Source organism: Stegostoma tigrinum, chromosome 3 (genome assembly GCF_030684315.1).
Source record: "Stegostoma tigrinum isolate sSteTig4 chromosome 3, sSteTig4.hap1, whole genome shotgun sequence".
Taxonomy (NCBI): Eukaryota; Metazoa; Chordata; class Chondrichthyes; order Orectolobiformes; family Stegostomatidae; genus Stegostoma; species Stegostoma tigrinum.
This window is the reverse complement of record NC_081356.1, coordinates 114696721-114723186: the sequence shown is the minus strand read 5'-3', so window position 1 is coordinate 114723186 and position 26466 is coordinate 114696721. Positions and strand designations below refer to the sequence as shown.

At 44.0% G+C, this 26466-nt stretch overlaps 1 protein-coding gene across 3 annotated transcripts in view; it reads left to right on the top strand.

The window, feature by feature from the left end:
- Window positions 1-26466, top strand: part of LOC125450660 (organic cation/carnitine transporter 2-like) — a 137114-nt gene that overhangs the window by 98039 nt on the left and 12609 nt on the right. Inside the window, exons 8-11 of one of the 3 annotated variants that reach the window (XM_059644844.1) lie at window positions 3735-3917; window positions 7180-7315; window positions 9472-9630; window positions 25730-25924. In XM_059644844.1, coding sequence (XP_059500827.1) covers window positions 3735-3917; window positions 7180-7315; window positions 9472-9604 — 452 coding nt within the window. In that variant the 3' untranslated portion in view covers window positions 9605-9630; window positions 25730-25924. Of the gene's footprint in view, window positions 1-3734; window positions 3918-7179; window positions 7316-9471; window positions 9631-25729; window positions 25925-26466 lie in introns of those variants that run through there. The other 2 variants (XM_048526680.2, XM_059644845.1) reach the window with 2 other exon arrangements.

Genomic DNA, 26466 nt, shown 5'->3' with positions numbered 1-26466 from the left:
TTTGAGTAATGATGACAAAGAAGCTACCCAGCTGGGAGGTAATCTGCCATCCTTATGCAGTGTGGCCTGCAAGTAATTCCAGACACATAGAAATGCCATTGACTCTTTACTGAAACGGTCAAATCGAGAGACATTGGTTCCCGGGCAATAGGGGGTGAACAGCAAATGTTGCCAATGATGTCCACTTCCCTGGAAGAGAAAATCAAAGAGGGATGTCTGAAAAAAACCTGGATTTTGTGGTCTGTGCTTGGTCTATTTGTGAATCTTCAGGGGCCTAAAAACTGCCTGGAGCAAGATGCACTCTTTAAAGTTCAAGTCTGTCTGCCCATTGGAAATCAGGCCAGTTCAAATCGATGGGAGGATATAGCTGCCACTGTTCTATTCCCTGTTTGATTTTAACATACTATTCTAAGCTGGTGGAATAGTCACGCACCGGATATCTGCAGGATTGTCTTCAAATGTCCAGCTGTAGGGCCCGACTGCTATTTTAGACAGAGGCCAAAGCAGGGGAGGCTTTGTGACATTCCTTCCTTATCATTCGAGCAGAAAGATGAGGCAGAATCAGAAGAGGTCCAGAAAACACATCTTTTAAATTTAAAGATAATGGGAACTGTAGATGCTGGAGAATTCCAAGATAATAAAATGTGAGGCTGGATGAACACAGCAGGCCAAGCAGCATCTCAGGACCACAAAAGCTGACGTTTCGGGCCTACACCCTTCATCAGAGAGGGGGATGGGGAGAGGGAACTGGAATAAATAGGGAGAGAGGGGAGGCGGACCGAAGATGGAGAGTAAAGAAGATAGGTGGAGAGAGTATAGGTGGGGAGGTAGGGAGGGGATAGGTCAGTCCAGGGAAGACGGACAGGTCAAGGAGGTGGGATGAGGTTAGTAGGCAGATGGGGGTGTGGCTTGGGGTGGGAGGAAGGGATGGGTGAGAGGAAGAACAGGTTAGGGAGGCAGAGACAGGTTGGACTGGTTTTGGGATGCAGTGGGTGGGGGGGAAGAGCTGGGCTGGTTGTGTGGTGCAGTGGGGGGAGGGGACGAACTGGGCTGGTTTAGGGATGCAGTTGGAGAAGGGGAGATTTTGAAACTGGCGAAGTCCACATTGATACCATTAGGCTGCAGGGTTCCCAGGCGGAATATGAGTTGCTGTTCCTGCAACCTTCGGGTGGCATCATTGTGGCAGTGCAGGAGGCCCATGATGGACATGTCATCTAAAGAATGGGAGGGGGAGTGGAAATGGTTTGCGACTGGGAGGTGCAGTTGTTTGTTGCGAACTGAGCGGAGGTGTTCTGCAAAGTGGTCTCCAAGCCTCCGCTTGGTTTCCCCAATGTAGAGGAAGCCACACCGGGTACAGTGGATGCAGTATACCACATTGGCAGATGTGCAGGTGAACCTCTGCTTAATGTGGAATGTCATCTTGGGGCCTGGGATAGGGGTGAGGGAGGAGGTGTGGGGGCAAGTGTAGCATTTCCTGCGGTTGCAGGGGAAGGTGCCGGGTGTGGTGGAGTAGGAGGGCAGTGTGAAGCGAACAAGGGAGTCACGGAGAGAGTGGTCTCGCCGGAAAGCAGACAGGGGTGGGGATGGAGACTGTTCACCTGGGCCATCTCCAGCACATCCCTCACCTTCCTGGACCTCTCAGTCTCCATCTCAGGCAACCAGCTTGTAACTGATGTCCATTTCAAGCCCACCGACTCCCACAGCTACCTAGAATACACCTCCTCCCACCCACCCTCCTGCAAAAATCCCATCCCCTATTCCCAATTCCTCCGCCTCCGCCGCATCTGCTCCCACGATAAGACATTCCACTCCTGCACATCCCAGATGTCCAAGTTCTTCACGGACCGCAACTTTCCCCCCACAGTGATCGAGAACGCCCTTGACTGCGTCTCCCGTATTTCCCGCACCACATCCCCCACACCCCGCCCCCGCCACAACCGCCCAAAGAGGATCTCCCTCGTTCTCACACACCACCCTACCAACCTCCGGATACAACGCATCATCCTCCGACACTTCCACCATTTACAATCCGACCCCACCACCCAAGACATTTTTCCATCCCCACCCCGTCTGCTTTCCGGAGAGACCACTCTCTCCGTGACTCCCTTGTTCGCTCCACACTGCCCTCCTACCCCACCACACCCGGCACCTTCCCCTGCAACCACAGGAAATGCTACACTTGCCCCCACACCTCCTCCCTCACCCCTATCCCAGGCCCCAAGATGACATTCCACATTAAGCAGAGGTTCACCTGCACATCTGCCAATGTGGTATACTGCATCCACTGTACCCGGTGTGGCTTCCTCTACATTGGGGAAATCAAGCGGAGGCTTGGAGACCGCTTTGCAGAACACCTCCGCTCAGTTCGCAACAAACAACTGCACCTCCCAGTCGCAAACCATTTCCACTCCCCCTCCCATTCTTTAGATGACATGTCCATCATGGGCCTCCTGCACTGCCACAATGATGCCACCCGAAGGTTGCAGGAACAGCAACTCATATTCCGCCTGGGAACCCTGCAGCCTAATGGTATCAATGTGGACTTCACCAGTTTCAAAATCTCCCCTTTCCCAACTGCATCCCAAAACCAGCCCAGTTTGTCCCCTCCCCCCACTGCACCACACAACCAGCCCAGCTCTTCCCCCCCACCCACTGCATCCCAAAACCAGTCCAACCTGTCTCTGCCTCCCTAACCTGTTCTTCCTCTCACCCATCCCTTCCTCCCACCCCAAGCCGCACCCCCATCTACCTAGTAACCTCATCCCACCTCCTTGACCTGTCCGTCTTCCCTGGACTGACCTATCCCCTCCCTACCTCCCCACCTATACTCTCTCCACCTATCTTCTTTACTCTCCATCTTCGGTCCGCCTCCCCCTCTCTCCCTATTTATTCCAGTTCCCTCTCCCCATCCCCCTCTCTGATGAAGGGTCTAGGCCCGAAACGTCAGCTTTTGTGGTCCTGAGATGCTGCTTGGCCTGCTGTGTTCATCCAGCCTCACATTTTATTATCTTTTAAATTTAATTTTGTTTTACTTTCCTTAAAAGGCCAGACAGAGCAGCTGGAAAGGTTTGGCCTTCCCTGCCCTAGGAGCTACCCTCTACTTAACTTGAGTCCACCACCCCACCTTCTGATTTACCTGAGTACTGGAGACTGTTTCTTTAATTCTCAGAAGTAGTGTCTTGCCCAAGATGCTGCACTGACTGCCACCTTCTGACTTTGGACAAGAGACTGACCAGAGCCACACAGATGAGGCCCTGAGTTAAATCCATCCAGACCTTATGAGGTGGATGCAAGCACAGTCAAGCATACACCTCATATTCTCAATTCCCAACTTGAGTTATTGTCAGAGTTTTAGACTCCAGGGGAAGGTAATGAAGATTTGTGGGCTTATTTTTCCTGCCTGCACAGTTATCATTTGCTCAGTTTTGAACGTCTGTTTTTCGCTTGTCTACCTTAATGTGGCTATTAAAGTGGAGGCAAAGCTTTGATTTTTACACACCCGTGGCATCTTCTCAAATGCCAATTAGCAGTGTGTGCAAATGCTCAAATGATAGACAAAGAAGGAAGAGATATTATTTTTGTTGCCTGTGCAATGAGTCATAATTGGATTGGCAGTAACACATTAAATTAACAGTGAATCTGGAGCCATTTCTCAGAAAAAAACATGCCCTGCAACAAGAATTCTGTAATGCCTTTCTGCACACGTTAAACATTGCTTACTTTGATTCTTACAGCTCTTCATATTCTGTCAACAGTCTTGGTGATGATTGGGAAAGCAGGTATCACAATATCCTTCGCCATTGTCTATGTTTTCTCTGCTGAGTTATATCCGACTGTGGTGAGAAACATGGGGATTGGAATATGTTCCATGGCATCCCGAATCGGCAGCATAATCTCCCCGTATTTTGTTTATCTTGGTAAGTGAGGAGTTGACAAATAATTGACTGCGTTTTTTTAAAAAGAGGTAAAATAAAAGTTGGCAATTTGAAAATTCAACACAATTTTGAGCACATCAGGAAGGCATTAGGAATAGAATGTCGAGTATTTTTCTGGGAACACCTTGGGAACTGTTCCTGATTAACCACAATAGCTTTACTTTATTTTGGGGCAGAAATAATGGTCACCGAACAGCTATGAGGAAATTCTCAGCCACCAATTCAATTTGATTGCTATAATTTCATATAAACCTATTGCACATATAAAAAATACATTGAAACTGGCATGCACATTATCTGTCACATCACGTGTTCTAATTGTCTTGCCACTGGCTTCTGCACTTTATACTTATTCTTTGGACTAACATTAATTTTGTATTCATAAATCAACCACTCGCCACAATTTATAAAATAAGGGGTACAAAGATGAAATTATAACATAAGGTAGACAAAAATAAGAATGATAATGATATGTATGAAAGCAATTGATCATGCAGACATATTCAGCAAAAACTAGCAAGAAAGGAAAAGACATGAAAGGAAAGCCAGCAAATAGCTGCAAATAATTTTTCAAAATCCTTTTGCTCTCATTTAGATTTCTCCGAGGAGTTGAACACTTGCTGCTAGGAGATTAGTGTGGCAATGTCTATGGGCAGCTTCACCTTAAGTTCATACAAATTCCCACACCCAGTAGATTTAGCAGAATAGTGACAAGGTAAAGGAGACAGTTCATAATATGCAAGCTCCTGATATTTTTATAAAGCACACTGGCTGGCATTTAATACTGCACCGCTGGCCAGGGGTGGAGGGATGAGGTGAGGGAGTGTGGGTGGTGAGTTCACCTTAAATTTCCCTGGGAGTCACAACGAAAATTTTACAGTCATCAGGGAACTAGATTCTAGCCCTTTTGGGCCATGTGGTTAAGCAGAGGGCCAATAGCTCTTCAGTTCTTGCTCTGCCATTGGGAGTGGAGGGGACAGCTGTACATCCCAGGCCAGGAACAGCACTGGAGGCTCAGTCTAAATCTAATAGATAGGCTTGCTGGGAGGGATCTAGGGTGGTGGGGACGCAGGGGTGGTTTTGGCAGAATGATTGAGAACCCACAGGCCCAGGGAATTGTTCTCATAGGGTCTGCTCCTTGCAGTTGAGTACACATGAAGTATGAAGTCACAGGGTGCCTGACCACCACAGGGAATACAATGATCCCACTTACCCCTAAACCTGAACCTTGGCATTGTCCCACCTCTCTGTCCCAGGAAACTATCAGTGGCTGCAGCAAAATGCCCCATGCTGGTCCTTCATTCGCCATTTGAGGCCTCAATTGACCCAATTGTGAAGCACCACCTCCTCAAGCACTGGACGCTATCTTTTCAATAAAGTCCCCAGTCTCTAAATGAAATAAAGAATGTATCTGTTCAGCCACCATTGAGAGATCACTATGCATGACTGTGCAGTTTACCCTGGGAGCTGTGATGATGCCTTTCTCCTGAGCCAGTCAGATTTGCCACCGTTATTCATAGCTCCCAGCTGACAGGCGTCTTGGAAATCAGAGGTACCTTCTGAAGATGTGGCTGACATAATTGTGAGGAGCTGAAACACCAATGTCCAAAGAAGGTCCAGCAGATGCCCCATTAGTTCCCCTATCATCACTGAGGAAGCAAACAGCAAGCTGTAACTGTGAATCCAGGTGCCTGGCAGGATTTGTATGCCCCTGCACTTGTTGCTAGAATGGTACTGGAAGTTACACATTGCACATCACTGCAGCGTAACAAGGACTGAAGCCACAGAAAGTCCAAACTGATGAATGGCCTGTATCTTTGGCGAAGAAAGAGCATGATGTAACCTTGTGCCTTCAGTCTTCTAATGAACTGGCAGGGACTCCTGGCAGAGACTGAGTGAGGCACAGTTTAGTGATCTGAGGCAGGGCTGCCTCCCGGCTCATTACTTATGAACCCATTATCCATTCTCAACTGCAGCCCCAGCCCCCTGCACAAAGCAGTTCTACCAGCAACGATCCATCCCATTCACAGACACTCACTGTCTTTCACTCTGATCATTCTATTCTTCATAATGCAGAAGGCCACTTGACACATGATAAGCAAAATTAATGGAGAGATGGGACACTGGAACTCTGAAAATTTTTTAATGGTTCATAAATGTGCAGAGAAACATGATGTAAGCGCTTTATTTCCTTTTCTGATTACTCCTATGTTCCCGCTACTGGTTCCCTTGCTCTGATTATTGAGATGTCTTTGGCTGGTATTTGGGCTTTGAAGGCCCTTGTGTTATGGCAGACCATGACCATGGATCTGGGTGAATGTGTAGGTGAGGGAGGGTGTGAAAGAGATTAGGAGGGGAAATGCTTTAAGCGGAGTTCCACTTCCATTTGCCCTTTCTACCCCTTTCCTCTCAAGGCGTACCTACATTTGCAAATTGCAAGATGGTGGCAGAGTAATCTCATCCATTCTGTCTGCTCTTCTTTTTCCTTTTCCTTTTTCTTGTTTTTTGGTTTTGTTTTGCTTTTTTTTAGCTCTAGTATTTTTTAAAGTTTATTTTTAATAATTTACCTCTGGAGAGAGGCAGCAATAATGCCAGCATCGGGCTCGGTATGATAAAGACTACTTTGATTATTCATGTTTATTCTATCTTTTGATCGCATTTTATGTGATTTACCCAAAGTTCCAATTTACAGATATTTGCCAGCAGGGAAGTCTCTTCATGACCACTCTGAGTTGCTTTATAATGTTGCTTAATCGTGTTCTAGGGTGGCACAATGGCTCAGTGGTTAGCACTGCTGGCTCACAGCGCCAGGGACCCAGATTCGCTTCCAGCCTCGGGTGACTGTCTGTGTGCAGTTTGCACATTCTCCCCGTGTCTGTGCGGGTTTCTTCCCACTGTCCAAAGATGTGCAGATTAGGTGGATTGCCCATGCTAAATTGCCCATAGTATCTAGGGATGTGCAGGCTAGATGGATTAGCCATGGGAAATGCTGGGTTATAGGGATAGGGTGGGATACTGTTTGGGGGTTCGGTGTGGACATGATCGGCCAACTTGTCTGTTTCCACTCTGTAGGGAATTTATGATTTGAAGTTGTAACCAGGCCTGAATGGTTTGCCTTAGGAGAACAATAATTAGCATTGTGTATTATTAGCATACCTACAAATCTAACTTGCTATATTGTGACTGAGATCGCACTTTTGGCAGTTCCCAGCCATTTGTAAAATTCTTGCCTTGTGTCTTTTAGGAACGTATAACAGGATATTGCCTTTCCTGCTTATGGGCAGTTTCATTTTATTGGCAGGAAGTTTCTGTTTACTCCTACCTGAAACACGTGACCAGCCTCTTCCTGAAAATGTGCAGCAGGTACAGCCAGTCACATGGTAAGACATTTGTCAGAAAGGGGTGTCTGATTTAATGTGACCTGTAGGTTTGCTTAATGGTCTCAAAGATGTGTAACAGGCATTGGAATGTAGTATCAAGTTATTTATTTTTGGAATTGAGCATAGAATAAAAAGCAACTTCTTAAAGACACATTAAAAACAAGTGGATCAATAAGGAGAAGGTAGGACCACTCAAGGATAAAGGAGGGAACTTGTGCTTGGAGGCAGAGGATGTGGGGGAAATCCTGAATGATTACTTTGTGTCAGCATTCACCCATGAGAAGGATATGGAGGATAGTGATAGCATACTAACAGGCTAGGGTATTCTGAGATCAAGAAAGAAATGGTGTTGGTTCTCTTGAAGAGCAATAGGGAGGATAATTCCCGAAGGCCCTTTTCATGAGTGAAATAGGGATAATCCAGGAAACTGTCGTCCAGTGAGTCTCACATCGGTAGTTATGAAGCTATTGGAGAGAATTCTTAAGGATAGGATTTATGCACATTTGGTAGAGCATGAACTAATTAGGGCCAGTCAGCATGGCTTTGTGCAGGACAGGTCGTGCCTTACTAGCTTGACTGAATTTTTCGAGAAGGTGATCGATGAGTGTAGAGCAGTTGTTGTTGTCCATGGATTTTAGTAAGGCTTTTAACAAGGCCCTTCATGGTAGGCATATCCAGAAACTTAGGATGCATGGGATTCACGGTGACTCGGCCGCATAGTTTCAGAATTGACTTGCCCATTGAAGACAGAGAGTAGTGGTGGAAGCGTGTTTTTCAGGCTGGACGTCCGTGACTAGTGGTGTCCAGGCATGGATCTGTACTGGAACCTCTGCTGTTGGTGATATCTATAAATGACTTGGATGAAAATGTAGACGCGTGGGTTTAGTAAGTGGAGCTGTGGATAGTGTAGAAAGTTGTCAAAGGATACAGTGGGATATCGATCAGTTGCAGATATGGGCAGAGAAATGGCAGATGGAGTTTAATCTGTTTAAATGTGAGGTGCTACACCTTCGGAGATCAAATGTTAAGGAAAATTATACAGTTAATGGCAGGACCCTGACCAGCATTGGTATACAGAGGGATCTTGGGATTCAAGCCCATGGCTGCCTGAAAGTGCCCACTTAAGTAGATAGGGTGGTAAAGAAGGCATGTGGTATGCTTGCTTTTATTGGTCATGGAATTAATTACAAGAGTAAGGATGTCATGTTGCAGCTTGATAAGGTTTTGCTTCGGCATTACTTAGAGTACCGTGTTCAACTCTGATTGCCACATTACACGAAAGTATGTGGGGGCTTTGGGGAGGGTACAGAAGAGGTTTACCAAGATGCTGTCTGGATTAGAGGATATGAGATATAAGGAAAGGCTAGGAAAACTCAAGTTGTTTTCTCTGAAGAAGTGGAGGCTGAGGGGAGACTTGATATAAGTCAGTAAAATTATGAGGTGCATAGATAGGGTTGACAGGCAGAATCTTTTTCCCAGAGTTGAAATGTCTAATACCAGGGGGCACGCATTTAAAGTGAGAGGGGGAAAGTTCAAAGGAGATGTGACGGACAGCTTTTTTACACAGAGAGTGGTAGGAGTATGGAATGTGCTGCATGGGGTGGTGTTGGAGGCAGGAATGATAAAGGTGTTTCATAGACTTTTAGATAAGCAAGGAATATGCAAGGAATGGAGAGATATGGACTAAGGACAGGCAGAAGGGATTAGTTTAATTTGTTTAGTTTATGATGATCAGATCAACACTGTGGGCCAAAGGGCCTTTTCATATGCTGCAGAGTTCTATGTTCTGTGGTCTAAACAAGTCCACCCTTGGATACTGGTAATTAGATATTAATTGATGCTGCTGATATTAATCCAGGTTACGGATGATCCTACTGAACACAGTTGGAGTTTCCACAAACATGTTGATGAATACTTATTTGATGAATACAGCATAACCTGAGTGCAATTTGGTAGCAAGTAGGAAGTTTTGGCCGTCTTGCAAAAAGTGAGCCAAACTGCACTGTTAAATGCATTTATTTCAGTGCTGCCAAGAGCTGGAAACAATGTATGAGCCTTAAATAAACTTCATGAGTATGTATTAGGTTGTGAACGTAAGAATAAATTAATGTGTTTTAGTTGCACAATGTGTTTGATAACCTCCTTTCTTCCTTAAGCCCCTGCTGCCCTGTTGGTTTTCATCATTCTGTGGTTAGTTCTACAAAGACATCCACACCTGAGGAGGTGCAAGTTCAGAACAGCAGTATTTACTTCTTGCCTGGCAGCCAACTGGACCAAGTTAAGGGATGAGGCTAGCTACTGCTCATCTTAAGAAAGTAGGTACACATTCCTCTTAGTCCCATTTTTATGATTATGGAGATGGAGAACTACGTTGCAGCAGAACAAAATACCTTTGATAGGCTTTTTATATCCTTCTTCAAATTCTAAATTATCTTCTTTAAGTTATGTTCCAAAACTCTGCCTCCACAATCTCTTTCTGTAGAGCTCATGTTCCAATAACTGTCCTTGTAAATCTATTTCATTTTGAGAAATAACTCTTAATACACAATTACTCGGAAGGTCTGATGTTCAAAGTGCCACTGAGTAGAGATTCTGGCTGGGTGGAATTAAAAATCTCCATATGAACAGTTTTGAACATTCAAAGGGTTGAAGGGAGAAAGGTAACACCATTTCTGCCAATTAGAAACCTCTTCAATTCCTTGAAGAGTTTGTTAAGGACCAGTCTATTCAAGTTTGTAATTTTTATATTACTTTCTGACGAGTCCAAACAGACTTGAACACATTCACGCACAGCTTTCAAGTTTGCCTTCTAAACCTGAGTAATCTTTCCATTTAGGATCAATTCTAAAGTGCCAACCAGTACTGACATAAGTGCTGCTTTTAACCCTGTCCTCCATGCCTGGTCTCTGCCACATTCAAGGTCCTGACCTTCTGAGGAGCAGTCTGTTTTAATCTCTTGCTGCTGTCTACCTTTGCTGATGTCATCAGGGGCTACTGCCATCTCCTAGAGATACTCAGCACCACTAACTGGTTTATTGATTAATTATTGTCACGTGTACTGTGATGTAGTGAACAGTGTTGTTCTGAGAGCTGTACGGGCAGGTTCCACCATACAAAGTGCATCAGGGTAGCAGAACAGAGTGCAGAATACAGTGTTACACCTGCAGAGAAGGTCCAGAGAGAGAGATCATAATTAACATTTGAGAAATTCATTTAAAAATATGATAACATTGGGCAAGAATCTGTTCTTGAACCTATTTTTATGTATATTCAAACTGTTATATCTTCTGCCCAATGAAAGAAGGTGGAAGACAGTATATTGGGGGAGAGATCTTTGATTATGTTGGTTCTAAACAAAGTGGCCAATTAGGATATTTGTATCCTCAGTTTCCAGCACAAGAGCAACATGGGGTATGGCTTTGGTACCTGGAATTCATTCAGGTGTTAGGTTCCTAACCATACTTAAAAATCTATTCCATAGAGCTCTTATGATAAGGAAATGGACTGTTCAGCCCAGTGAATCCATGCTGGCTCTCTGTAAAGTTTACAGTCAATGCTTTTCCTTTCATTCACCCCAGTGGCCCTGCAAGTTTATTTGCCACTAAATTCCGCCAAATGTTTGTTGAAAATCTATGATCATCTCTGCTTCTACCAATCTCCTTAGGTACAGATCCCTGCCACCTGCTGTGGTACATCTTGCCCAAACCCTTAAATCTCTGTTCCTAGTCATTGTAACATCAGCGAATCTCTGTTCCTAGTCATTGTAACATCAGCGAATCTCACGTTCTTGTATTGCTCCTCTATCCTATTAAGGTAGTTACCATTTATATATGTTCTCAGTTGGCTGGACAGCTGGCTTGCAATGCAGCGTGAGTCTAACAGTGTGGGTTCAATTCCTGCACCAGCTGAGGATACTGTGAAGGACCCTCCTCCTCAACCTCCACTTGCCTGATGTGTGGTGATCCTCAGGTTAAACCTCCACCAGTCACCTCTCTCTCTAATGAGAGAGCCCTCCACCCCCTGCCAGTACTGTGGCAACTTTACTTTCACTTTGCATCTCCATCAACTGGAGATAATTAGGAATTTGTATGAAAGTGTGAAACTAAGGGAAATGAATTGGCAAAAAGTCAAAATCAAAAATTTACCAAAAAATGTCTGCAGACAACATAACTTCCTTCTTGCACTGTTTTCTTTTGAAGTGTAGACACTGTTGTAAAAAGTGATGCTCTGCAACAAATTTAAAAATTCACATAAACAGCAATTAGAGAAACAGTCATGTCATCTGTTCCAGCTGTATTCATCAAGGGATAAATGTGGCAACAATACAACACAACATGGGAATGGGCCCTTCAGCCCACCAAGCCTGTGCTGATTCCTAATCCTTATTTAGACCTTCTACTTATTGCCCATGTGTGTTCCTCTGTTCACCTCATGTTCATGTGTCTATCAAAATAAGCCTTAAATGTTGCTAATATGTCTGCTTCTGCCACCTCCACTGGCAGTACATTCCAGGCACCCATGACTCTCTCTGAAAATGTTTCCCTGCATTTGTGCCCTAAACTTTCCTCCTCTAACCTTGAACCTGTGCTCTCTTCCACCCTGGGAGAACACCTCTGACTATCCACCCTGTCTATGACTACTAAGCATAGGCCCCTGAAGTTCTTCATCAAATATTATCAGGTATTTACCTCCACCTAAGACAGCAGTCTGAGCTTTGGGTAAAAGAATCACCTGAAAGAATCTGCAAACCTTTGACTTAATGGCTAAATACAGGAGCAGGGATATACTACTGAGGCGATATAAGGCTCTGGTCAGACCACATTTGGAATAATGTGAGTACTTTGGACCCCATATCTAAGGAGGGATGTACTGTCATTGGAGGGGTTCCAGAAAAGGTTCACAAGAATTATTTCAAGAATGGAGGCTAGTCATATGAGGACTCAAGGTCAGTATCTGATGGAATTTAGAGGGATGAGGGAGATTTGATTAAAATTTACAGAGTAATAAGAAGCCTGAGTAGAGTAGACATGGAGAAAATGTTTCCTCTAGTAGGAGAGATTAAGACCTGAGGGTACAGCCTCAGAGTGAAAAGGATGACTCTTCAGACCTGAGATGAGGAGATACTTCTTCAGCCACAGAGGGTTAATCTGTGGAACTCATTGCTGCAGAGGGTTATGGAGGCCAATACATTGAGTGTGTTTAATATAGGGATAGATAGGTTCTTGATTAGTGAGGGATCAAGGGTTGTGGGGAGAAGGCGAGAGAATGGGGTTGAGACACATACCAGTTAAGATTGCATGGTGGAGCAAACATAATGGACTGAATGATGTAATTCTTATGGTCTTATGGAAGGAAAAGGATTCATTGTTGCTGGTCAACCTACCGATGCCCATTTTCCACTTTCACCAAAAGGTAAAATCATCTGTAAGAAAGCTGCCATTGAAATAGCACTGATGCTAAGAGGCCACATGTCCTTCCCAGCTTGTGTACACAGAGGTGGGAAACCCAAATTGGCAGGAAATTGTTGGGGGTCGGGTGTGGTGATAGGGGATTGTGGATTGGAAGTTGACAAGTACTGCGTTCAAAAATTAACACAAAACAATAAAATGTAAATTGGTCCTCCAGCCTTCACCCTCACACATCCATGACACTTAATACCCACTACGTATCACACTTGTATGTGGACGATGCTGTAGTTCCATAAATCTGCTGTCTCATTAAAGAAAGCCCACTTGTAATGAGTTTAACGTAAGGGTCACCATGAGGGGTAAGGTTGAGAAGGTTGATAAATGACCTCACCTAGTGTGGGAATATAGCAAGGGTGGCATGGTGGCTCATAGCACCAGGGACCTGGGATTGATTCCAGCCTCAGGCTGTACCGTCTGTGTGGAGTTTGCACATTCTCCCCATAGCTGCGTGAATTCCCTCCAAGTGCTCCAGTTTTCTCCCGCAGTCCAAAGATGTGCAAGTTAGGTGGATTGGCTGTACTAAAATGCCCATAGTGTCTAGGATGGGAAATGCAGGGATGTAGGGGATGTGTCTGGGTTGGATGCTCTTCGGAGAGTTGGCATGGACTCAATGGGTCGAATGGTCTGCTTCCACACTGTAGGCATCACCCTGCATCGCAAACCAGCTGTCCAGCCAACTGAGCTAACCTCCAATGCTGTCCACTCACTGTTTATCCATTCTCCATGGACCCTTAGACTCCTAGGACCAACTTTGTACCTATTTCCACCCTCCACCCACCCTGCAAGCTAACTCAGCATCACCAAGTACCCATGCACACAAGTGAAAAAAAAAATTTTGTACTTTAAATTTCTTTGTGGAACACTACACTCGTTGTTATGGAAACCATTGTTATTCTGAAAAACAAAGCTTTGAATGGTTTCACAACTTCTGACCGGCCAAGATTCTTTGGTCTCAATACACCTTTTTAGGTTTGCCAGGTTTTTTTACAAGTTTGTCAGTTCCAGAGGTGCTATGCACATGTTATACATACTATTATCTACAATTAACAATGCAAGTGGGACATGGCACCTCACCAAAGTGTACCCAACTCTCCTCCTAAAGGTTATCTGACTGACCTTTCCATCAAAGGACCTATAGACACCCACCTCATGCTAACAGTGCATTTAACTGACAGCTGCATCTGCAAACCGTGTGTTTGCAAACTACAGCCTGTCCCCCAATTCCACCCCCAACTAAAATGAGAAATGTTGAGGTTGGGGATAGAACTTAGGATATCTTCCACCATTTGTGCCATGTTGGAGGGCCTAATTAAATAGAGCAAACTCATAGCACACTTCTTGCTGATGCAAAGATCAATGGTATAAGTGATCTGTTATTCACGGCGTTGTGCTTTTGTAAATATATGCTCACTTGCACTCCTAAAATCTCAGCCGCGATGGTTGTCAGACCTATTGGAAGCCACATCCATGTGACAGATGATCGGCCTTTTAAGATACCCCAAGGATGCAAGAAGTTGTAATGGCCAAGTATTGTTCATCTCATCGCAAACAACGACTCCTCCACTGAGACAGCATCAGATGTGACAGATCCTTGAACTGTGCCATTGATGACTCAAGGTTAAGTATTTAAATGTGGGTGACGCTGAGACTACAAGCATTGTAGGGATTGCCAGGCATAGCGCATCCACTGTCACCTTGTGAGTGAGAAGACAGAATCATGTTGATTCTGCACATCTCTGTGGCCAAAGTTCATTCTCTCCAGCAGCTTTGGAAGGGAGCACACTGCAGTTCGAGGCTGGGAGATGTACAATGGGCAGCTCACTCTCCCTCATAGTGCGTTTGGCACCTGAGAGAATTTACACAAAGCACTACCTCTCCCAGGTTAAACACTGACCTACCAGATGCTCAAGCACTTCAGGGCAGTCTCCAGGAACTCTGAAACACTGAAGACTAGCCAAGAGTATGCAAGATGCAAGAGTATAAAGAACGTGCCTCAGAATTCTCCCGTTTTCAAGACCTCAATACACAACATTCAGATATCATAACCAGACTAAAGCCTCAAAATCTAATTAAAATTAGTGCCATGCAAAGCTATTGACTGCTGTTTTCTCCCACATGGTAAGGAGTAACTGTAAAATGTAGATACTTGAAAGTTGTATCCTGTCAAAATACCAAGCATACAATGGGGTGGATGAGAATGTTAAAGGACTGGAGAACATCAATGTCACATGTGCTTTGCATTAACCAGGGACTGCTTCCCGTGTTACCACCAGACAATCAGAAACCTGCAAGCTGGGGGAAGCCAGCGAAGTCAGAAATTCTCACTCAGCAGCTTGACGAGGGAGAAGGATATGAACTACTGCAATCTGGAGAAAATGGCATTAATGATATCTGAGATACATTTGTGAGTGCCAGATTGAGAGATGCCACACAAGTTCCCAGTTGCTCCTTGAAACAAAATAATGGCATAAAAATTCAATGGAACTGGTAACTGGGTCACCCAGTCCTCTTGAGAACAAGTCCTGCTTCAGTAGATGGCACTGTCCAATGATGATGATCCGAGACATCCATTCTGTCTCCCTACAATGGATTTCTAAGAGCTGTAGAAAATGACAGTGAGGTCTGCAGTTGAGGGATCTGGTCATTCTCCTTTGCTGCTTGGGAACTCTTCAATTGTTGCTTCATCAGGAAAGCTGTGCAGCAGCTATTACAGTCTGTTTGCTAGGATTGGTGATGGCATGGTAATTTGTCTCTTCTTTGATATTGTCTTTGAATATGTACCAAGGCCATGAGGAATGCACTAATTATGAGGTCCGTCACAGATATATGAACCAATTATCTATGGGGAATGGTGGAAATGGAGCATCATGTCAGCTCTCACATCAATTGTAATGAAGTATCATGATATTGCCTAACACATTCTTTGCAAAGGATTCACTGCCATGCCTTGACAAGGAGCTTTGAGATATATAACCTTGTATGGAAGTTATTTCAGAACCAAAGAGTTATTATCGTAGAATTAAATGCGGGCATTAATCCACTATTATAACAACAAAAAAAGCCACAGTTGAAAAACACAGGCCGTGTCCTTGCATTCTTACAGTTCAGGGTCTGAATGTGGCAGCTCCAAAGCATTGCCATCCAGTGTCAGGTACGAAATATGTTCAGAAATGATAAACCTAAGTGAGATTTCTAACTTTGCATCAATTAGACATGTTTCTCTGACATGACAAGAAAGAAATTAGTGTAAACTATGTCATGTTCATGATTGCTTGAGTCTAAAATTTTTAATGTTCATTCTTGTAAAGAAAAGGACCTGCCAATGAATTGTAATTTATTGCCAGTAGGGCAATTTATTGTATCAGTGGGTGCATGATCAATGCAATTGTTCATAGTAAAGCATGACTTTCAAAGAATTATATCGCTGAAGAGAAATATGTAGTTATTTATTCTGCACACTTTGCATGAATTGGCAGTCAAGGTGGAAAACATATTTAAACAACTTATTGGAGTTCCTTAAAAGAATAACTTGCACTTCAGATAGAGGGAAGCCCATAGACGTGCTATATTTCGATTTCCAGAAGTTATGTGCCATAGGTGCTACATCAAAGGTTATTGCAGAAAATAAAACTCATGGTGTAGGGGTTAAAATAGAATGTGGATAGAAGATTGGCTGGCTGGCAGAAAAGAGAGTCTGCATAAAATAGTTTTTGCCTGATTGTCAGGATGTGACAAGTTCTGTAGGTATCTATGATGGGACCTCAACATTTTAGAATTCACATTGATGGTAGACGAGGGGAACAAAAGCATGGTAGCTAAATTCACAAATGGCACCAGGAAAGTGTCATTTGAAGGAGGCATAAGAGTGTTCCAGATGGATATAGACAGCTTGGGTGAGTGAGCAAAAATCTAGCAGATAGAGTGTAATGTGGAAAAATGTGATTTTTTTTGACAGAAAGAATAAAAAAGCAGGGAGTTAGTTGAAGGGAGAATGACTATGGAATTATGAGTGCAGAGGGATATCGATGTTCTGATGCATGAGTTCTATAAAATTATGTGCAGGTACAGCACATAATCAAAAAGGCTACTGAAATGTTATTCTTTATTACCAGAGGAAATAAACATAAAAGTGAAGCTTTTGTGCTCCAATTAAATAGGGCACTGGCTAGACAAAATTTCTCATCACCAATACCGTGTCTAATTTTGGTCTCCTTCTTTTATGAAGGATACAAATGTATCAGAAGTGGTTCCAAGGAAGTTTAATGGGCTGATGCCTGGAATGAGTGGGTTGTCTTACGAGGATAGGTTAGGCAGGCTGGGCTTCTTTCTACTGGAGTTTAGAAAAGTGAAGTGTGACATGATTGAAGTGTGTAGGATCTGAATGTTCTTGACAAAGTGGATGGAAAAGAATGTTGCCTCATTTGAATCATCCCAGAACTAGGGGGCCACTGCCTTAAAATCATAAACCACATTTTCCAGGAGAGAAAGAGGAGAAATGTGGTAGAGCAGATACAATGGTAGCATTCAAGAAGCACCTGGACGAATACATGAATACAAAGGGAATCAAGGGACACGGACCACAAAATTGAAGACAGTTTTAGAATGGAAGAGCAAAATGTGTTGGTGCTGGCTTGAAGGGCCAGAGGGACCTTTTTCTGTGCTGTACTGTTCCTTGTTCCATCTCCTTTGTCCTTGTTCACAAATTCTTTCTCTCTGAGGGTCATGTGACTTTGGAGCTCTTTACCTCAGAATGCGGTACAGGTGGAATCATTGAAGATTTTAAAACAGAGGTAGACAGATTCTTGTGAGACAAGGGGATCAAAGGTTATCAGAGGGTAGACGCAAACATGGAGTTCAAAACATAAAAGAATTAGTCATGATTTTACCGAATAGGACAATAGACTCTAGGGCCAAATGGCCCACTTCTGCTCCTATGTCATCTATTTGTACCTTTGAGTTTTGCTTCCGTATTAAATGGTTGAGTTGTGAGCAAGGAAAGCTTCAGCTTTGTGTCCTCAGGAAGGACTTGCAGGCTCTGCTTGAGACTTGGGATGATCCCCCGCCATGTTCCCTTTATGTTGCTGTTTCTATGTCCTTGGTAACATTACAGACTTCACCTACTACTGTTCGTCAACTTTATATCACCATTAACATCCACAATTTACCCCTAATCCTATGTTTTGCAAATCACCAGTCCCTTGTTGGCTGTGCACTGCCCCCATGTTAAGGCCAGAGGCATTGTCACTTATATAACGCTTCTAATCCTGGAGCTCCTGGATGCCTAGTGCTCTCTGAGATCCTATCCTTCTATTTTCTATTGCCCACTTTCACCACAATCATTCCCTTACTGACCCAGACCAATAAATCCCAATCTCTTGAGTTTCCCACTCTCCCAGGTCTCCACATACTAACCCCTGATAAACTTCCTGACCATTATTGCCCAGATCACCAAGACTGACTGTAGACCATCACTGAGCACCGATGGAGAACAGCTCAACTGTAAACTCTCATCTCCAAAGCATTCCGACTAATATATCTGTAATCCCTTGACTGTTGCACTTGACCTGCAAGCCTGGAGTGCAAGGAAACAGTTCCCTTGCTTCCAGTAAGACCAAGCCCCTGACTGACCACTCTTAATGCCTGGACCAGAATCAGGTGAGCTTGTTGACTGGTTCAGCGAACACAATGATTAATAGTAGTCATGCTTGACTCCACTAAGGGGTGGTCCCCTTTGACTTTCAGACATGGCCATTTGTTTGAAGTACATGCTGTGACATTGATGTGGTAGTGGGCCATACGGTAACATGTCCACCCCCTTAACTATTCAGTGCTCTAAACCTGCTCATGCTGCCTGCCTCTCCGATTGCACAGAAAGGTGCTAAGAAAGCAGGCTGAGAGCAATAAGGTGCACCTTGTGCCAATGCATGAGATATATGTGTGCCCTGTGCACAAGGTGACCTGGAAGGAACATGTAAAGCATAGGAGTCCCTGAGCTCCAAGTAAAGTCCTGAAGGGGTGAGTGAGTTGGTCCAAAATCAGCCACAATGATGTGGTGGTGGTATGGTGATGACAGTTTGCATAGCTAAAGGGAGGAGGAGGTCAGTGTCCACAGGGAGTGCTGAGACCATTGTGATGAAAAAGGAGCTATCTAAAGGCACAGAAAAGCAAGTGGTGAGCTGCTGCTGCTACCAGGCACCCACTTCACCTTCATGTTAGGAATTTTTAGGGTCCACTTTCTTGGGAAAGGAGATGAAAACTAGGAGCCATGTGAAAATGAAATGATTCAGGTAGTAGCGAAAATCAAATGTGTGAAAATAAGATAGTTGCCTCTCATTAACGAGATTCAGAACTGCCTTTTTAAAACCTAAGGGTGAAAGTGGAAAAAATTTGCTTGTTTTGAGAAGCTAATTCTTCCATTTTCACTGCATTTAGCTAAATTTTTCACCATTGTCTTAGAAAATCAGTTGGAAAATCAGCCATCCCTAAGTGATATGTGATATAGAAAATGAACAACATGCTTCCTAACAGAGACATTAAAACATGTTGATGGCCAATGGTATCTAACAAGTGCTATCTATGTAATGCAATACTTGTTAGATTAGAGATAATGGGAACTGCAGATGCTGGAGAATCCAAGATAACAAAGTGTGAAGCTGGATGAACACAGCAGGCCAAGCAGCATCTCAGGAGCACAAAAGCTGACGTTTCGGGCCTAGACCCTTCATCAGAGAGATTATGCTGTTGATGAGTGTCCTGGAAACATACATCAATTATTTTGAATAGGTGACTTATCTTGTCTGATATCCCACTGTTAGTGATTAACTGCATTTATATACTTCACACAGAGTTAAAAAAATATAATTTTGCCAGTGTGCAGTTGCTGAAATTGTTTTGAAGATGCTATCATTCCTCAAGAGCCTAAACTAAACTAAGAAATGTAGTTCCAAGAAAAAAACTTAAGTCGTAAAAACAAATACTTTGCATTAATTGATCTTCCAGACCACTAAATGTCTTTGAGCAATTAACATTCAATTAAGTATATTTGAAAAGTTGTGACACTGCTATAATATAGGAAACATGGTCAATTTGCACGTGTAGAATAATTAATCAAATAGCCATGTCTTTTATTCTTTATTCACTCATGGGATGAGGGTGTCGCTGGCTCGGCAGCATTTATTGCCCATCACTAATTGCCCAGAGGGCAGTTAAGAGTCAACCATATTGCTGCAGGGCTGGAGTCAAAAGTAGGCCAGACCAGGTAAGGAGGGCAGTCTCCTTCCCTAAAGAACATTAGTGAACCAAGATAACAAAGTGTGGAGCTGGATGAACACAGCAGGCCAAGCAGCATCTCAGGAGCACAAAAGCTGACGTTTCGGGCCTAGATCATTCCCCCCCCCCGACCCGATGAAGGGTCTAGGCCCGAAACGTCAGCTTTTGTGCTCCTGAGATGCTGCTTGGCCTGCTGTGTTCATCCAGCTCCACACTTTTTTATCTTGGATTCTCCAGCATCTGCAGTTCCCATTATCACTGATACAACATTAGTGAACCAGATGGGTTTTTCTTGGCAATCAGCAATGGATTCGTAGTCATCGTTAGATTTTTAATTGCAGATATTTTATTAAATTCAAATTCCACCATATGCTGTGGCAGGATTTAAACCTGGGTTCCCAGAATGATATCTGGTTCTCTGGATTAACAATCCAGCAATAATACTACTAAGCCGTCACCTCCCCACGTGTTAATGATCAAATAAACTGTTGTTTTGTGGTATTGGTTGAGAGGTAAATGTTGGCCAAGACATTAGAGATAGCTCACCTGCATTTTTTCAATGAGGTGTTCAACATCTGCCTGATGAAATTGATCAGAGCTTGTTTTAACATCTTGTCTTTAGTATTCTATTGGCCTACCAAGTGCTTGTAGCGGCACTTGAACCTAGGACCTTCTTATTTCAGAGGCAAACACACTGCCAATTAAGCCACAGCTGTAACACAAGCTATAGACAGAAATACTCAATGTTGTCTCCACTAGAAACATCATTTTGAAACAGATGGAAAATGCTCAACGGAATTCAATATTTCAAGTGGTGAGCAGAAAAATTAGAAGAATATTAAGACCTTGTTTGCATAATCACTGAAAGGTTGGTAACTGTTGTTGGAATAACATATGAATATATTTTCAGGTAGGCAATAGCCTAGTGGTGTTATTGCTAGTCTATTAATCCGGAGACCCAGGTAACGTTCTGGGGACTTGGGTTTGAATGCAGCAATGGCAAATGGTGGAATTTGAATTCCATATGGAATCTGGAATTAAGAGTCTAGTAATGACTATGTCTTTTAGGGAAGTAAATCTGCCATCCTTACCTGGTTTGGTCTACATGTGACTTCTGACTCACAGCAATGATGTCCACATCCACATGAATGAATAAAACAAAGCCTATTATGTGGAGGTGAATAGAAATATCATCCTTTTGAACAACATCCCAAACCAAGCGGAGGCTTGGGGACCGCTTTGCAGAACACCTCCGCTCGGTTCGCAATAAACAACTGCACCTCCCAGTCGCTAAGCATTTCCACTCCCCCTCCCATTCTTTAGATGACATGTCCATCATGGGCTTCCTGCAGTGCCACAATGATGCCACCCGAAGGTTGCAGGAACAGCAACTCATATTCCGCTTGGGAACCCTGCAGCCCAATGGTATCAATGTGGACTTCACCAGCTTCAAAATCTCCCCTTCCCCCACCGCATCCCAAAACCAGCCCAGTTCGTCCCCTCCCCCCACTGCACCACACAACCAGCCCAGCTCTTCCCCTCCACCCACTGCATCCCAAAACCAGTCCAACCTGTGTCTGCCTCCCTAACCTGTTCTTCCTCTCACCCATCCCTTCCTCCCACCCCAAGCTGCACCTCCATCTCCTGCCTACTAACCTCATCCCACCTCCTTGACCTGTCCGTCTTCCCTGGACTGACCTATCCCCTCCCTACCTCCCCACCTATACTCTCCTCCCCCCCATCTTCTTTTCTCTCCATCTTCGGTCCGCCTCCCCCTCTCTCCCTATTTATTCCAGAACCCTCACCCCATCCCCCTCTCTGATGAAGGGTCTAGGCCTGAAACGTCAGCTTTTGTGGTCCTGAGATGCTGCTTGGCCTGCTATGTTCATCCAGCCTCACATTTTATTATCTTGGATTCTCCAGCATCTGCAGTTCCCATTATCACTATCTCATCCCAAATGCATATAGCTTTCACAAATGCAATGTATTCAGTACAGATAGAGTTAACTCAAAATGCGGTCGCAAAGTAAAATGCAATTGAGGTGGTGTTGATCAAATGAGGAGGGTGAAATAACACACTCTTAACATCATTTATTTTCACACAGCATATCCATCTCGCTCAATCTCTAGTGACAAGTCTTTGGCAACATCTGGGACATCTGTAACAGCTGGATATCTCATCTCCAGCAACATCTGCACAACACATAATTGAAAATGCACATGCCTGCCCTTTGCACTTTTTCACGCTGAAACAGTTAGGGAAGGTTAATTTGTTCACTACAGAAATTGCAAGCTGTGATCACACAAACATGAGGGCAGCTTTTCAGATATCAGTTGGCCAGCCTTCAAAGTGACACGTTTAAATGGATGGACAGGAAATGTATCAAGTAGTTGGAACATTCCCACAAAGATTTAGATCAAACACCAGAGAGTATTTCCAGATACATGCAGTTCTTATTACTAAAGTACTTGTCTCACAGTTCCCTTTGACCTGTGTAGGGATCAGCACAGGTGTGGAAATTTCCCTGTGCTATTTTCAGTTGGGATTTGTTAACCTATTAATGGATTTATTAAAGGGCATTGAGAAACATGGGCTGAGAACTTCCAGCCTCCGGACAGTTAGAGGCCAGACATGACCTGGAAAATGCATGTTGGAAACTATCAATAGTTCCAATGCCTGTGATGTTTTAGCTTCCAAATGCCAATTATAGGCATCTGGGACTTTCTAAAAAGAAGTGCCCAGTTCAAGTTAGAGTTGGAGATTTTTCTGGTTCCAATTCGTTTCCCTTAGCTGAGAAAATCTGGTAAATTAAAGCCTGCTGTCATTCCTGGATGACTATGAAACTCTCTCCACCCTTGAACACACTTCATGACTAGACCCAGCAATAACTTATATTGAAATGCCTACCCCACACATCTAAACCAAGGAACTCTGCCACGTACACGTGACCACCTCACTTAACCCCGCCCCAAACTCCCTGAAGATGCCCACAACCCTTGCACCCCATCTGCTGCAATACTCTCCCACTGACCTGGCCCCATAACCCCCTTACCCAACTGAAATCTGGCAACCTAAAATCTCACCCACCTGGTACCCTATCCTCTTCACCCGTGCATTTGCCACTTACCCCCTCACCCACCTGGCACCTTATGGCTTAACCCGTCTATCTATCACGCTACTAACATGTACAATTGGGGCCCTACCCCATTCTACCACATTTCCAATTTACCTTTTCCATTCTTTCAATCTCTGTCAAAGAGGTTTTGGGACTTTTAAACTTCATTTGCTGATTGGAATACAGCAGTTATTGTTGTAAAGAAGAGACCTGGCTTCTGTGATGATCCACTCCGAAGTTGGCCTGTGTGGTTTGCCGGACTTCGTCTGTTCTGATGGATCCTGCATTGGAAACACAGTTGCAAGAAGTCCTGGAAAGGGTAAGTCGGCAGCTTTTGTTCCATCTGCACTGGAAGCAAAGCTTCCGACCCAAATCGGACAATGCAGGCCGTGACATTGTTTCATAGAAGATTTCTGACCTCACCATTTCAGACCAAGAGATGATCAAAAAGATTTGGCAGAAAGAATACTGTTGGAACTGAGCGTGAGATTTCTGAGGGAATCCCAGTTACAACATCAGTGACAATTAATTGCACTTATACCATGCCTTCAACATTGTAAAACGAAATAAGGTTCTCCACAACAGTGTTGTTAAACATAATTTGACACTGAGACACATTCGAAGATGTTGGTGTAGATCAAGATGTAGATTCTAAGGATCTTATAGGGAGGTATAAATTCATGGATAAGTTTGAATTCGAGAATAAGAATGTTAAAATGAAGGCTTTGTTGAACCAGAGTCAAAGTAGCTGAGTGAGCACAGTGGTAATGGATGAACAAGACTTGGTGCAAAGCACAGTTACAAAGAAAAGTAGGAAATCGGAGAGGGAGCAGGCCATTTGGCCCATTGATTCTGCTCCTCATTCGACCATATCACAGCTGATCTTCCACCTCAGCGCCATTTTCCTGCGCAATCCCTATAGAACATAGAACATTACAGCACAGTACAGGCCCTTCGGCCCTCGACGTTGTGCCGACCTGTCATACCGATCTCAAGCCCATCTAACCTACACTATTCCATGTACGTCCATCTGCTTATCCAATGACGCCTTAAATGTACCTAAAGTTGGAGAATCTACTACCGTTGCAGGCAAAGCGTTCCATTCCCTTACTACTCTCTGAGTAAATATCCATTGACATTTTTAATAGCGAATTTTGGATGAACTCCGACTTATGGAGGATGTAAGATGAGAGACCAAGCAGACTGGCAGTAGATTAATCAGGTCTAGAGGAATAGAAGATGCTTTAACAGCAGATGAAGCAGGGATAGAGATGAACAATGCTGTAGAGCTGTAACTAGGTGGTATTGGTTCTGGAGCTGACATGCGGTCATAAACTTATCTCTGGGTATGACAGGATGCTCAAGTTGATCCAAGTTGTCACGCACTAAAAACAAATTTTATTAAACTTAGTGGCTTTGTATAGATCATAGAATCCCTGCAGTGTGGAAACAGGCCCTTTAGCCCAACAAGTCCACACTGACCCTCAAAGCATTCCATCCAGACCCATCCCCCTAATCTACACATCCCTGAACATTACAGGCAATTTAGCATGGCCAATTCACCTATCCTGCATATCTTTGAACTATGGGAGGAAACCAGAGCACCTGGAGGAAAGCCACACAGACACAAGGAGAATGTGCAGACTCCACACAGACACTCGCCTGAGGGCGGAATCAAACCCAGGTCCCCAGCACTGTGAGGTAGCAGTGCTAACCACTGAGCCACAATGCCATATTCTGCTCTGGCACATTTTTGTTTCAGGAAGCTTTTAAAAGTTAAGTAAGTGAATAATGAATAGAAATCAAATCATGCATAATTTACCGCTATTTGCAAAATGGACTCAAAATCCAGCAGTTTGAAATGTGTATAAAGTGAAATTATTTCATGAAGGAGCATTTAAAGAAGCAGAGGGACTGTTTGGTCAAATCACCATCCCTGTTTGAGGACATTCCACTGTTTTTAACTCATTGGTGTGAAGGAAAACGGAAAGTTACATGAATTCTACAATCTATGGGCAACCTATAATTGATGGGCAGTGCTCTGCCACATTTTAACACAATGATGAAGTGAAAAATCCGCTGCATAGAAACAACAGGATTGGATAATGGTGAGCAGAAGGTGGTTGGTCAGTAGCAGATGTTGAAGCGTGCAGCCCACTCTCAGTCACCCAGCTCTCAGTTTCCAGCCTGCTTAGGCTTCAGTTGGCTAATTAAAGGCCGTCCAGCAGGGCATTACAGAGAAAAGCACTGTTCAATCTCTGTGAAGGCTGGGTCACCCTGCAACAGCAGTGTCAGGCCATGACCTTGAAGGAGACTCGACCTTTAGATCTAATGAGCCAGCAATTGGACCATTTAGTCTTAGAGGCAGAGAGTTGCAGTCCTTTGACCTTTGTTCCATTTTCAAATTGAAGTCCATGAGGATGTAGTTGATAAGTCAGGGAATAGCAGCAGCTGCAAGGCTCATTGGTGTTTGGTGGATGCATTCACTGTCTGCACTTAATAATGTAGGAAACACGTACATCTCCTGCAGAACATACTCTCCCCCACACTTCCCCAACCAGGTCGTTGGAAACCAGTTTCATTGAGGTCACACCCAGGAGCAATGGAGGACGCCAGAAACTGGAAACTCCCACTGTTTGATGATGACATCCTGCATTCCCACATCTAAGCTGTCTCTGATCGGACTGATGTTCCAATGTCACATGATGGAGACCTCTCAGCTGGAGGACGTGGCTGCAGTGTTGCAAGATGAGTAAATGACCTTCTCAATTCCTCTGAACACGTGTGGGATATACATTGTGTGAAGGGAATGATAGATAAAGAATGGATAGATCAATGTCCACTGGTCTTGCTGTGTTATCAAGGAATTTTCAGATGGTGCGTTGGGGCAATTTGATGGTGGTGGAGGGAATAGGGCAGGTAAATGGAGTGCTGGTATTGTTTGGGAGGGAATGTGCCTGAGAGGGCAGTCATGCCAAGCTGTGTTCCAAATCAGAAAGGTAAGATGCTGTCCGGGAGGATAATCTTCATTTTTCACTTCCTTCTCAGGAGAAGACAGCTCGCAATGCCAGAGAGATGTGGAGTCTGGGTGGGGGAGTACTCCAACTTGGCAATTCTTGTGCCACTGGAGGAGGACATATTGCAGCTGTGCAATAACTAGAAGTACAGTTCCATTGCCTATAGGGAGGCTGCAGGTTGTACCAGGGTGGTTGGTGAGTAGTGAGGGAATGAATGAGTGTGCTGTAGAATATTGGGTTTTGTAATAACATTTTAACAACTTTGGGAGCTAAAAACGTGA